The 12,088-nt window shown below is 38.7% G+C and overlaps 1 protein-coding gene and 1 pseudogene across 5 annotated transcripts; both read left to right on the top strand.

Annotated features, from left to right (window-relative positions):
* Positions 209-1,088, top strand: LOC109714343 (annotated as a pseudogene).
* Positions 3,485-12,061, top strand: LOC109708869. Of its 5 annotated transcripts, XR_002215840.1 has the most exons (11): positions 3,485-3,718; positions 3,891-7,002; positions 7,360-7,492; positions 7,609-7,697; positions 8,085-8,323; positions 9,475-9,561; positions 10,211-10,310; positions 10,507-10,720; positions 10,806-11,024; positions 11,126-11,234; positions 11,386-12,061. XR_002215840.1 is itself a non-coding variant. In XM_020230795.1 (10 exons), coding segments are annotated over exons 2-10 (4,122 nt in total). In that variant the 5' UTR covers positions 3,485-3,718; positions 3,891-3,963; the 3' UTR covers positions 11,128-11,379. The 5 variants fall into 5 exon arrangements, 4 of the variants coding, with proteins under 4 accessions (XP_020086384.1, XP_020086365.1, XP_020086375.1 ...); XM_020230795.1 differs by lacking the exon at positions 11,386-12,061 and having other exon boundaries at positions 11,126-11,379; XM_020230776.1 differs by having other exon boundaries at positions 3,486-3,717; positions 3,936-7,002; positions 10,806-11,234.

Below are 12,088 nucleotides of genomic sequence, written 5' to 3'. Positions count from 1 at the left end.
CTAATTATAAACCGGCGTGTCCCCCTTCCAGAGCCTTCTGGTCAAGCGGTCAAGGTGAACGCTAGATATGGCTTTTCTCCGGCCGCGTGTTATTCCTCGTCACACGTATCCAATTAACCTGCTATTGCAACTCCTCTCGCACCCTTATATAAACTGCAACATATTATGCTACACGCACGCATTACTCCAAAGTACGTAGTTAACAAGCAAAACAGAATTAAAGTTAAGCTCCTACAGGCTATACGTATCAGCTTACTTATAATTATCAGGTACAGCACACTACTAATTAATTGTGCAGCAATGAGCCATCAGCAGCAACAAAGGAGGCCCCAAGGAGATGACCAGAAACGAGTTCATGGGCAGGACCAGCCCATCAAATACGGCGACGTGTTTGACATCTCCGGCGACCTCGCAGAGCAAGCCATCGCACCGAGGGACGCCGCCATGATGCAGTCCGCGGAGAACCTCGTCCTCGGGCAGACGCAGAAGGGCGGCCGTGGGGAAGTGCGAGACGCCGACGCCGGTGTCTATGATGATGCCGGGAGGAGCGCTGGACCCGAACGCGGTGACAATCGGGGAGGCGCTGGAGGCGGCCTCGTATTCGGTGAGAAAAAAGCCGGTGGAGCAGAGCGACGCGGCCGCAGTCCAGGCTGCTGAAATGAGGGCGACCGGGACCAACCTCGGCATTCCCGCTGGTATCGCTGCCGCCGCACAGTCCGCGGCGGACGCCAACGCCCGCCTCATGAGCGCCGACGACAAGACGAAGATCGGCGACATCCTCTCTGTAATCTTTAATTTCTCCTTTTCTAGATCTGTCTCTCTCTCACTCTTTCTTATTCATGACGTGCCATGCAGTTACGTACTGTCAAATTAATAAGAAGAGATGGTGATCACTGATCAGTATCGTTGTGGGTTTTTTTTCTTTTTTTGGGATGCATGAGCAGGATGCAACTGTGAAGCTCCCCGCGGACAAGGCAGCGACGAAGGAAGACGCAGAGAAGGTGGTCGGAGCGGAGATGCGAAACAAGCTGGATGTGGCCGCCGCCGTGAACGCGGCTGCGCGGTTCAACCAGGACGCACCGCAGTAGGAATATATGTTGTGTGATCTTCTTCAGTTTAATTTGTGCATGCATGGAAAATAAGATGGACTGTAGTTCGTTCTTTGTAGTTCAAAGTTGGATGAGTGTCTTGCTTTTCCTACGCTTTTGGGGGTTGGGTCTCTGTTTTCTCTTTTTCTTTTTTTGTGATTTACAGTGTAAATCTCTGCTCGATCGGTGTGTGGTGTAAAATGAGTTTGAATATTTAAATAAAGAATTATTACCCTGTTGTTCGGCGCGAATAATACTTCAGCCTTTTCAGCATGCTTCAAATAAAAAGATCCAGTACGGAAGAGCTGTTCTAATATCTATAATTTTCTTTTTCCAGATTAAATTTTTAAAAATTAATGATTATTTTATATGGTATTAAAGTAGACGTTACATGGATGGGAATTGCATCATGTTTCCAAGGTTTTTATTTTTTTAAAAAAAAAATTAATTCAAATCTGTTTGAATTTAGATTTAGCAATATATGATATTTGATTATTTTTCTTCCTTACTATTTAGGTTTGTAGAGATAGATGACTATCTAATAAATTGTGTGCCATTTGTTTTTTTTTTAAATAAATCATATTTTAAGAATTCTTTTTATTAGTCTTGTCACTTTTTATATTTTGTTGATACTAAAATTTGGAAGAGATTGTCTAAAGTACTGTGTGGGAAGAAGGGCTTAAATCCTTGATTGAGAAAATTGTAATCTTACAATTTCTTTTTGGATGTAGGCATAGTATTTCTGAAAGTGTTTAGTTGAGTATTCTTTTAAAGTTTTTTGTTATTAAAATATTAGATGTAATCGATCGTTTCTTATGCAAGTGGTAAAAAAATTGATAGTTGATACCTAGATTCCAAGTTCGAATTTTAATTGATTCACATTTTTAGCTAAAGCGGGTAGTTTTTTTCTGGATAAGAGTTGGTTCATATTAAAGATTGTTTTATTAAGTTTTTACTTAATAAACGGGTACATAAGTAGTGTTTGGTAGATAAGAAATGTAATCTAGAATTAGGATGAATATCATATCCAACTATTATGTAGTGAAAAATACTATCCTACTAAACCATGAAGTCAAAATATTTGAATGAACAAAAATCAAAGTTGTAGCGTCTAATTAGAAGATTTTTATATCCAATAAGTCATGATTAAAAATCTCATTCTGATATTTAAACATAGCTTAGGGCTTAGTTTGGTATTGAAGTCTATCTAACACTATTAGATAAAATGGAATTGAGAAAAAATATATAGGGATATGCTTTTGCGTTTTCCGGTGAGACCGTAGAAAATATAGCTACTCATCGCGATATGCGGAACGCAATATTACGTACGGAAACAAACATGATATTTTTCTATTGTACTTTCTCACCGCACGTAACGCAATCTCCCCGCAATCCCAAATGAAGCCTAAATGCTACACGAGCTCAGCGACGTTAGAGTCATTTGGTTTGGATATTTTCTATTTGTATATTTTCTATGTAGTATTGTCCAACGTTTAGAAATTTAGACAGTATTACATATTTTAGCTAATTTTAAGGGAGTTTGACATATTTTTTCTACACTATATAGGAGTTTGTTTGGTTGCACGTAGTTATAACTACAAATTACAATTGTATTGTTGTTATAATTATATATAGATTCAAATTTGTGTTTGATTTTTTACATTTGAATCCTATTGCTATAATTTGAATTACACATAATTTGGCCGCACTAACTATAGCAATTGGAGAGAGAAAATTTTAAACAAATGGTAAGCTTACATTTGCTAATCAGTTTTTTTTTAATTTTTTTTTTTATTTTAAATTAGAGACGATCTTACTGCCACACATATATCGCATGTTAAATTTTGAAAATACAATAATCAAAACAAATTATTTATACTTATAGTATTTTTAATTTACTGTATCAAACCAAGCAAAAAATATATATAATTATAACTATTACGCCTCCTGCAACTCCAACTACACTATATTTTAAATTACATCAAACCAAATGACCAGTTTATGAAGCTAGTCTTTTATTTTACCTCTTTCCACTTAAGCACACACTGTAGTTTACAACAAGCCTAATCGAACTCCCTGGTGTTAATTCAAATTTTTATGCAGCATAATTAAATGTTACAAAGATGGAGGGAAACAACCAAGGCAACAAACTTTAAATTTGAATGGTGAGAGACTTCCCCAAACAATACTCCCTATTCGAGGAAACCGTTCCCAAAATAATGCACCGTTTCCCGAACTCGCGTTTCCCTTTTACCGAGTTCACCTCCCCTAGTACACTGTACGCGATCCGTATCCCGCAGCGTATCCCGACCACGTTTCTCTTCGCATCTTCGGAGCGAGTAATTAAACCGTGAAAATTATCTCTCCCGAACTCAAACCCCTTCAAACCCCTTCCTCACCCCCAAACCCAAAGCGCTCTCTCTCTCTCTCTCTCTCTCTCTCTCTCCCTCACCCTTCGCCTTCGTTTCCCCCAATTCGATCTCTCCAAATTCGATTTCTCCAATTCTCGGAAGAGGATACAAATCAACACAACGATGATCTCACCGCGCTCATTTGATCTCTTTCCTTTTCTCGGATCCGATCGTTAGCTGTTTGAAGTATTGGGAGCTCACTCGGATCTCTTCAAATAGGTAGGATTATTGCTGTAATCGATTCGTTTTGGTTGATTCCAGTGTTTTCAATGTGTTTTGGCGTTTGTTTGTTTCCGAGCGATTGGAGCATTATGTGAATCGTGCTTTCTTTTGCTTCTGCTGTTGCGCTATACTGTTGCTAGTTTATGGCATTGCTTTTGGTGGGTTTCAGGTGGTATGCTTACGAAATAATCGGGAAAGGGTTGTTTTTTTGCTCGGTTTTTGTTCATATTGGGGGGTTTCGGATGTCTTCGCCTGTGGGTGGCTCAGATTGGGAGGCAGAGGAGGAGAAGAGACACAAAGCGAGTTCAAACAATCCGAATAGAACTTTACTAGCTGAGGAGAATGGGAGCATCTCGACGGCAAGGAAAAGGAGAAGGAAGGATTGGAGAGCTTGTGCTGATGATATTGCAGCTGGTAGACGGAGGGTACTGAGGTCGGATGTTGCGAAGCTCAAGGCGGAGGTTGATGCCGCTAAGGAAAGAGCTTTGCAAGAGGGCTGTAACAGAGACAACGGTAACTTTGACGTCAGTGAGTGGAATGGCATGGATTGGGTTAAATTTGGCGAGGATGTTGAAGTTGCAAATATGGAAATTTTGAAGCCCGTTGTTGCTAAACAAAAGGAAGTCGTTGAAATAATTGCGAGTAGAAAGAATGTGGTAGAAGCAGCTGATGTCCATGCCCTGGAAACCGGAGAAGAGGCAGAGTCTGCTAAAAGAAGGATTGTGCAAGAAGGTGATGATAGGAAAGGGAAAGATACCGGGGAGCTTCCTGATGGAATTCATCAGGATGGTGATAACCGTGTACATGTTGAGAGAAAACTCACTGTGGAGATTAGGTGTGAATCTAGTGAGATTGGGATCATGAGTTTGGATGTGGCAGAGCATTCGGAGGACGTTCATGCTGGTGGTAAGGAAGTTGCGGACAAGTTTATGGAACACGAGCCTGAAGTTGAGGAGGGGAATTCACAGTTGCACATCAAGCGAGAGGAAGAAGCTGAATCTAAGAAGAAGGTTGAGCATACTGAAATCGATGTCAAGAAAGTAACTGAAGATGCTCATGCTGACAGGAAAAGAAGGACGGAAGAGACTGCTTTAGGTGCTGCAATTACTCTAGGCAGTATTTTAAAGCATATAAAATGTGAAATTAAGGTCAAACTTAACAAGGAAGGAGGCAAAAAATCTGATGTTTCCAAACAAACCATAGAGCCTGACACTCGTGGGGAAGATCCTAAGGAAGTGGGTGCTTTTAGAAAAAATCATAAGAAGCACAATTCCTTAGCTAATAAAAGGAATGACATACATGGTTCAAGTAGTAAGGAGGTTAAAACTGAGAAGAGAATAACAAGGTCAGCTTTTGCCAAACAAAGGGAAAATGCTGAAGCTGCTAATAAAAATCCTATAGGAACTTGTGATCTTGATAAGACAGAAATCACAGAAGATGCTGTTCCTATAGATAAACAGAAGGAAAATGGCTCCACCTTCTGCAGAAGCAATGGCATTCATCCGGTAGAACTCCCCGAAGAATTCAATTTGGAGAAGAAGTGGGTCATAGAGAAAGACGGTGTACATGAAAGACAAAAATCTTATTATAATGCGGGATGTCTTTTAGGTGATGAAACTTCTGGAGCTGATCATACTTCTTGTGTGGAGATAATGGAATATGATGACAATACAGTTAAAAAGGGTGTAGCAAAACCCAATGCAGTCGAGAGACAGACAAACAGAGTTTTGGTGAATGGTGAAGAAATGCAAGGATCAGAGACTGATGCCAGTGAACAGCATGTAAGGGTATCAGGACATGGGAGGAGGAGAGATGGAATATTAGATCCTGAATTTTCCAGAAAGAAAATCAAAATAGAGTCTTGTAATGGGAAAGTAGAGCAAACAGAGGAATGTTCTGGTAAGAAGCTAAAATATGATACATTGAAGGTAGAAAAAACTGGTGTTGTTACACGGTCAAGCCAAAAAAATTTTAAGATGGCACAATATAAGGAAACACATGATTTAGATTCTGAAGAGGATATTGGATCTTCACGGCATAAAATTCTGAAGGGACACAGCCGAGGAGGAGTTCATATGGCCCTAACAAGTAGCAAGAAGGTGGAGGGATCTGAGAAAGCTCGTATTCTAAGAAAAGATGAAGGACGAAGGAAATATTCAGGGCAAAAAGTTGGTGGTCAAACTATGTCGAATAGATTAGGTCTTAGGAAATCTAATAAGGTAAGAGGAAAATCTAAATCTTCATCTCAAAAAGTAGAACGTGTAACTCCTAGCCCAAGCAAGCAGAATAATGCAACAAGTTCAAGAAATTTGGCTAAACAGAAAGTGAGGGATGAGATAAAAAACATGCTTCTAAGTGCTGGTTGGCAAATCGATATGAGGCCTAGACATGGCAGAGATTATCTGGATGCTGTCTATATCCCTCCTCAAGGGCCTGGATCATATTGGTCTATCACAAAGGCATATTATGTATTTCTTAGTCAACTTAGGGATGCAAAAAATGACAAAGGGAAGAAAAGTCCATCCAAGACATCTAGAGGGAGTCGCCGTGGTTCTACATTTTCTCCTATTCCAGAGGAGCTCATCAGTATGCTGAAAAGAAATGTGGTGAATAAGCGAAGAAGTAAGGAAAAGCTGGCAAAAATCAAGAAGAAGTCTGGGGGTAATGGAAAAAAGTCAAAGAAAAAACGCAACAAAAAGCACCCAAATGTTAAAAATTCCAAGGATGATGCTGAGGACAGTAAGGGTAGCAACAGTATCAGAGGAAAATGCAGAAAGAGGAAGGGAGGATGCACTTTGTTGATTCGTGGATTCAATCAGGAGGCAGAAACCGGCACGGATACTTATGTTCCCTATGTTGGCAAACGTACAATTCTCTCCTGGATATTAGATATGGAGATAGCACCTGCTAACAGTAAAGTGAAATATATGGACTCTAAGCACACTAAGGTGTTATTGGAGGGATTAATTACAAGGGAAGGCATTAATTGCAGCTGCTGCGATAAGGTCCTCACATTATCTGAGTTTGAGACTCATGCTGGTAGCGAACTGGGCCAGCCATATCAAAACATATTTGTAGAGGAGGTGGGGCTTAACCTGTTGCAGTGCATGTTAAATGCTTGGCAAAAGCAGGATAATTCTGAGCATCGAGGTTTCTACACTATTAGTACTGATGGGGAGGACCCAAATGATGATACATGTGGCATATGTGGAGATGGTGGAGACTTGATCTGCTGTGATACTTGCCCTTCCACATTTCACATGAATTGCTTAGGCATTAAGGTGTGTTATTATTTATGCCTTGCTAATCACAGTTTTAGCACTGAGGAATACTTCCCCCTTTTCCCCCCATTTGCTCAACATATTTTCAATCTTGGTGAGCATAGCTATGTGTTTTGATTACTTGACTCCTGCTTTTGTGTGATCGCCTGTATTTTGTGAGAGGCGTGAGTGTATTTATTTTATTCTGTTGAACCAGATGCCAAAAGATGTGAACGAAGCAACTTTTTTTTTTTTTTTTTACTGGAAAAGAAAGTCTTACTCAATATTTTAAGTGAATTTCAAATGCCTTCAGAATACACGTTGCTATTAGTGTTGGTGCATTTATTGCTTGAGGCCCATTAACTTTTTAATGTGCAGATGCTTCCTACTGGTGAGTGGCGCTGTGTGAATTGTTCGTGTAGATTTTGCAGGGCACTTTCTGATTCTGATGTTCAAGAAGTTGTTGGACTCGATTTTCCATTACTTGCTTGTCCCCAGTGTGAGGAAAAATGTATGCTGCTCATTTATCTTACTCTTAGTTGATTTATTGTACTCTTAAGTTGTATCATATTGTATCAAATGGCAAATCTTATGAAACTCTACTAAGCACATCATCTTGTTTTCTAGTTCACAAAACATGTGCTTCTGAGTTGGATTGCTTGTCCAACTGTACCAGCTGTCCAGGCATTCCATTCTGTGGTCCAAGTTGCAAAAAGGTATTCTTCCAGATTACCTTATGTTCACACTGTAAAGAGACTTTATAGATATTATGTGTTTGTCCATACACAGCTACAAATGCAAGGCACCAAGCTTCTGTAGAAGCCTGTTGCTATAATGATTACCGTACGAGTTTTACATATTATTTGTTGTTTCTGATTCCTTATCCACATTACAAGAAGCTGTGAGTTTTTCACATTAGCTATTTCTTCAACAGCCTTACTTTATTGGATCTTGTCCACATTCAGTTTAAGGATGCTAAATTAGGGCATTTTTTTTATGCCGAAAAAGTAATATTCAGGCGACAACATCTGTTCTAAAATTATTTTGGTTTTTAACTTTCTGAAACACTTTGACTGGAACTAATATTTCTGTTATTTCTTTAGCTATTTGAAGGATTGCAGAATCTTCTTGGGGTTAAGAATGACCTAGAAGCAGGATTTTCATGGAGACTTCTTCAGCGCCTTGATGAGGATTCAACAGAGACAATTTCTGGGATAGACCAGGTGGCTGAATGCAATTCCAAGATTGCTGTTGCACTTGCAGTTATGGACGAGTGTTTTTTGCCCATTATTGACCAGAGAAGTGGTATAAACCTGATTAGAAATGTAATTTATAACTGCGGGTAAGCATCAATGCAACATGAATTACATCTCTAATACCTCGAAGCAGTTATTATCTTACACTTGTTTTCATGGCTTTGATGTCATGACTTTCGACAAGATGTAAGAATACATCTGGTTTTCTGAACTATGTTTCCTGTCAGCAGATGTCTGTTACAATTTTATTTCTGTTTTGTTCGAGTAATCTAGCAGCCTTGTTCATGGCTAAGCTGCACTTGCAAAATGTTGTGCTTCTCTTTGGTGCCATTGTTGTAAAATGGAACCATTATTTATGTGATAACAAGCCAAATTGAAATGTACATTTTACCACCAGGGCATTTTGGTTGTTTATTTGCCTGAATAATTGTTACTACTAGAGCCTGAGTGAATAAGGTAGATACACCTATCCAGATACTAGCCTCCAAAGTGTGTGTATTAGGCCTAATCAGGTACGGCTAGAAATCATGCGCACCAATTTTCCTGGTACTAGTGACAACTGGTTGATGCTTTGTTGTTGTCAAGTATATCTGACTCAGGTAGCTCTTTTAACAACTCAATGAAATTGCCCAGGTAAACTTGAAATTTTGCACCCCTTGTTAATGACCTTAGCTGTTAGAAAGCTGGGTCACAGCTCGATCACATGTTTGACTCATATGGACACTTTTGAGGAGAAATCATATAACGTAGGGTTCAGCCTCCATCCTCTATGCTCATTCAACTCGTTTCACAGCTCTTCTTTTGCATTTCTGTTAAGCTACACCAGCTTGGCTCTGTTACTGCCTACCTTAACCTTAAACCTAATTCAGTTGGAGGCATTCTGAATCAGTCAATTTAATATTTTAAAAGTGTTCTTATATAATTTAATGAGCATCAAATGCAACTATTGTGCTTAGTAATGCTATTTATAAATCATTCTCAAACAACCTGCTATCTTTCCTAGTTTGGATGAAAAAGAGGATTGCTAGGAGCTACAAAAAGTTCTTGCGCACGAATGTCACTTATGAGAGCTTATTTTTTTAAGAAAAACCCTTTTAAAACAAATGGGTGAATTGAGAAGTTTCATTCTAATTCTACTGAAGAGAACTGCTCTCTAAAGCTTTTTTACTTTTCTAGTTACTGGGGCATTATGTTGATTTGACTATATGGCCATTCATATATTTGTCTACTTTCACAGATCAAACTTTGTCAGGTTGAACTTCTGTGGCTTTTATACTATCATTTTGGAGCAGGGGGATGAAATAATCTCTGCCGCATCCCTTAGGTAACTTGCTTTATCTCGTTTGTTTGTCCACTATTGCATGCTGTCATGTGTATGTTCTTTGGATATAAGATAATGATGCATCCATGCTTGTTGCCAACACCTGTCTTTACCATGTGCAACTATTCGTTATACTTGTCTTCTACATAAGTATGGATTTTATAGATTGTGCATATGGGTTCTGTTAGCCAATGCATCAAATGTCATAGTTCTTAGTGGCACACAGGTTAGTAGTAATTTTGTCCACTTTTATGCCACCTACCTAAAATTAGCTTTAGTGTTCATTAACTAGGATGAACTACTGTCGCCATTATTTTTTCTTTTTTAGCATTGCAGATATTCAAGAGAAGAAACCTTGTTAATTCTCATTTTTGTATGTGGTGATGATGTAACAATAGGCATCAATGAATAAGTAACTTGTTTTATTGTTTTCTTAATGATAGACCTGTAGACTCTGATGCATCAGGTAGAAGATGCTGGTACTTGTGCTGTTTATTTAGTTGGAGAATAACATTTAATTAGTTTATTGTTGAACAGTGGAGATCATGCCCATGTCATAGAGAAGTGTCTGGTTCCCAATTGCACGCCTTTTCTCAATAATTACATTGCAATATCCTTCTTTCGATTCTAATTAGCTTTCATCTTGAAACAGATTCCATGGAACCAAGCTAGCTGAGATGCCTTTCATTGGAACAAGGAATATGTATAGACGTCAAGGAATGTGCCGTCGACTTCTTAGTGGAATTGAATCGGTAATAACAATTAATGGAGTTTTTAAATTCTTTTTTAAGGCTTATTAGATTTTATCTGAATTAGTATTATGTTGTTTTTTTTGTCATTGTTTTACATATTATTTCCTAGATGACAGAATATTGCTTTTCAGTTCCTTTTCTTACACCCCCAATTATTATTATATATAATTCTTCAATTTCTTGATTCAAATTTCAGATTCTTTCTTCCCTCGGTGTTGAGAAATTGGTAATTCCTGCCATATCTGAACTTATAGACACCTGGACTGGTGTTTTTGGGTTCAGACCGCTTGAGGGTTCACAGGTAGAAGAAATCAAGTCCATTAGTATGCTGGTTTTCCCTCACACAGGTCTATTAGAAAAGCAATTATTGAAGAAAGATTCCACTGGAAAGTGTGAACCTGCTGAAGAAGGTAAGGATGTTGAATCACACCTGTCTGTTTTTCTTTTTAATAATTTTTGTAAAGAAGCGGGTCTAAATATATGTTATTTTCACAGCTGATAACATTGTAGCTGAAAACGAGCATCATCAGATACCTGATATGTCCAATGGAACTTGCTCTTTTGCTGGGTCTGAGCCCAAGTCAACTAAAGTTATTATTGAGTCTAAGGATGAAACGAAAGACACAATGATAAATGATCATGTTCACTCAAATGGTGGTCTCTCATTTGAGTCTCTTCAAGCAGCACATAAGAGATCTTCAGATAAAGCTACATGTAAAGACTCCGTACTTCATACGCAGACAGTTTATAGAGATAGCTCTGTGCAATCGGAACCTGACTCTAATGGTGCCTTCAATCCTACGGACACTATGCAGAACAGCAAACCCGAAGTATGTCGTGATGGTGGTAAAAGTGTTTTGACTCAAGAGCAACCTGAAGCTCAGTTAACGTCGTCAGATGCCACCGGTAGTCTGGAGAACTAAGGTGGGTCCATCAAAAGAGTAGCTTCAATTTGATATCTATATTTGTTCAAGTTAGGCTCGGGTGGGTTCCATCTATAAGTGTTCGCCCATGCATTGAATTCCAATTCTTGGTTGTTTTAAAGCATTCATTAATGCTGCTTTTCTCTTAACAGGGAATTCGTTAATTGAACAAGCACCATTCTAGCTCATTATTGGCAGCATATCATACAAGAGAATAGCCTGTATTCAAATATTTTATTTGAAATTGGTTGCAGAGGGGGCTTCTCTATTCATCTCAAGGATCTCATGAATCAGTACATGATTATATCTCCATATCATATTAAACAGCTAGAAGGATCTCCTTGACTTGTGAGGTGACCGATGCTCCATTGTACAGAGTTACGTTACAAATAGGAAGAAAAACACTTACGATTAGAGGAGAGAGTGCTAACTACATGGAGTGGAGCATATTTTGAAACCGAACCCTGCTTATACTGATATGGGACATTTTTCTAGGCTAAGACTAACTCCTACTGACAAATTTTGGGTATTTTTTGGGTGGGTTTGGGTTCTCATTTTAGTACTTATCGGCTAAATGTTGCTTCATGTTTACATTTGACCTAGCTTTTTATCTCATTGTTATGTCTGAGCTTCTATTGCCAGCATTGAAGTTTGTTGAAATTGCTAGTATTATTATATATGAAATTGCCTGTTATTTTTTATGGTATTGGCATCAAGTAGGGCATCGAAGTGCCTTAGGGTCTATATGCCGGATATCGCCCATGATTTACTCTTGTTCATGATTCTGACCATTGAATATTTTGAGCTCCAAGGAATGATATGATAAAAGTTCTAATTAATGTGAGCCCTGTGTTA

This window comes from Ananas comosus, linkage group 1 (assembly GCF_001540865.1).
Source record: "Ananas comosus cultivar F153 linkage group 1, ASM154086v1, whole genome shotgun sequence".
NCBI lineage: Eukaryota > Viridiplantae > Streptophyta > Magnoliopsida > Poales > Bromeliaceae > Ananas > Ananas comosus.
Note: the sequence above shows the minus strand (reverse complement) of the source record. Positions and strands in the feature narration are given on the sequence as shown.

What these genes read in the sequence shown, in the direction of transcription:
- LOC109708869 (XM_020230776.1), top strand. Translation starts at nt 3,964, where the DNA reads ATGTCTTCGCCTGTGGGTGGCTCAGATTGGGAGGCAGAGGAGGAGAAG. An exon ending in TCCCCAGTGTGAGGAAAAAT is followed by an intron (nt 7,493 to 7,608) that starts GTATGCTGCTCA and finishes CTTGTTTTCTAG; the next exon opens with TTCACAAAACATGTGCTTCT. An exon ending in ATCTCTGCCGCATCCCTTAG is followed by an intron (nt 9,562 to 10,210) that starts GTAACTTGCTTT and finishes ATCTTGAAACAG; the next exon opens with ATTCCATGGAACCAAGCTAG.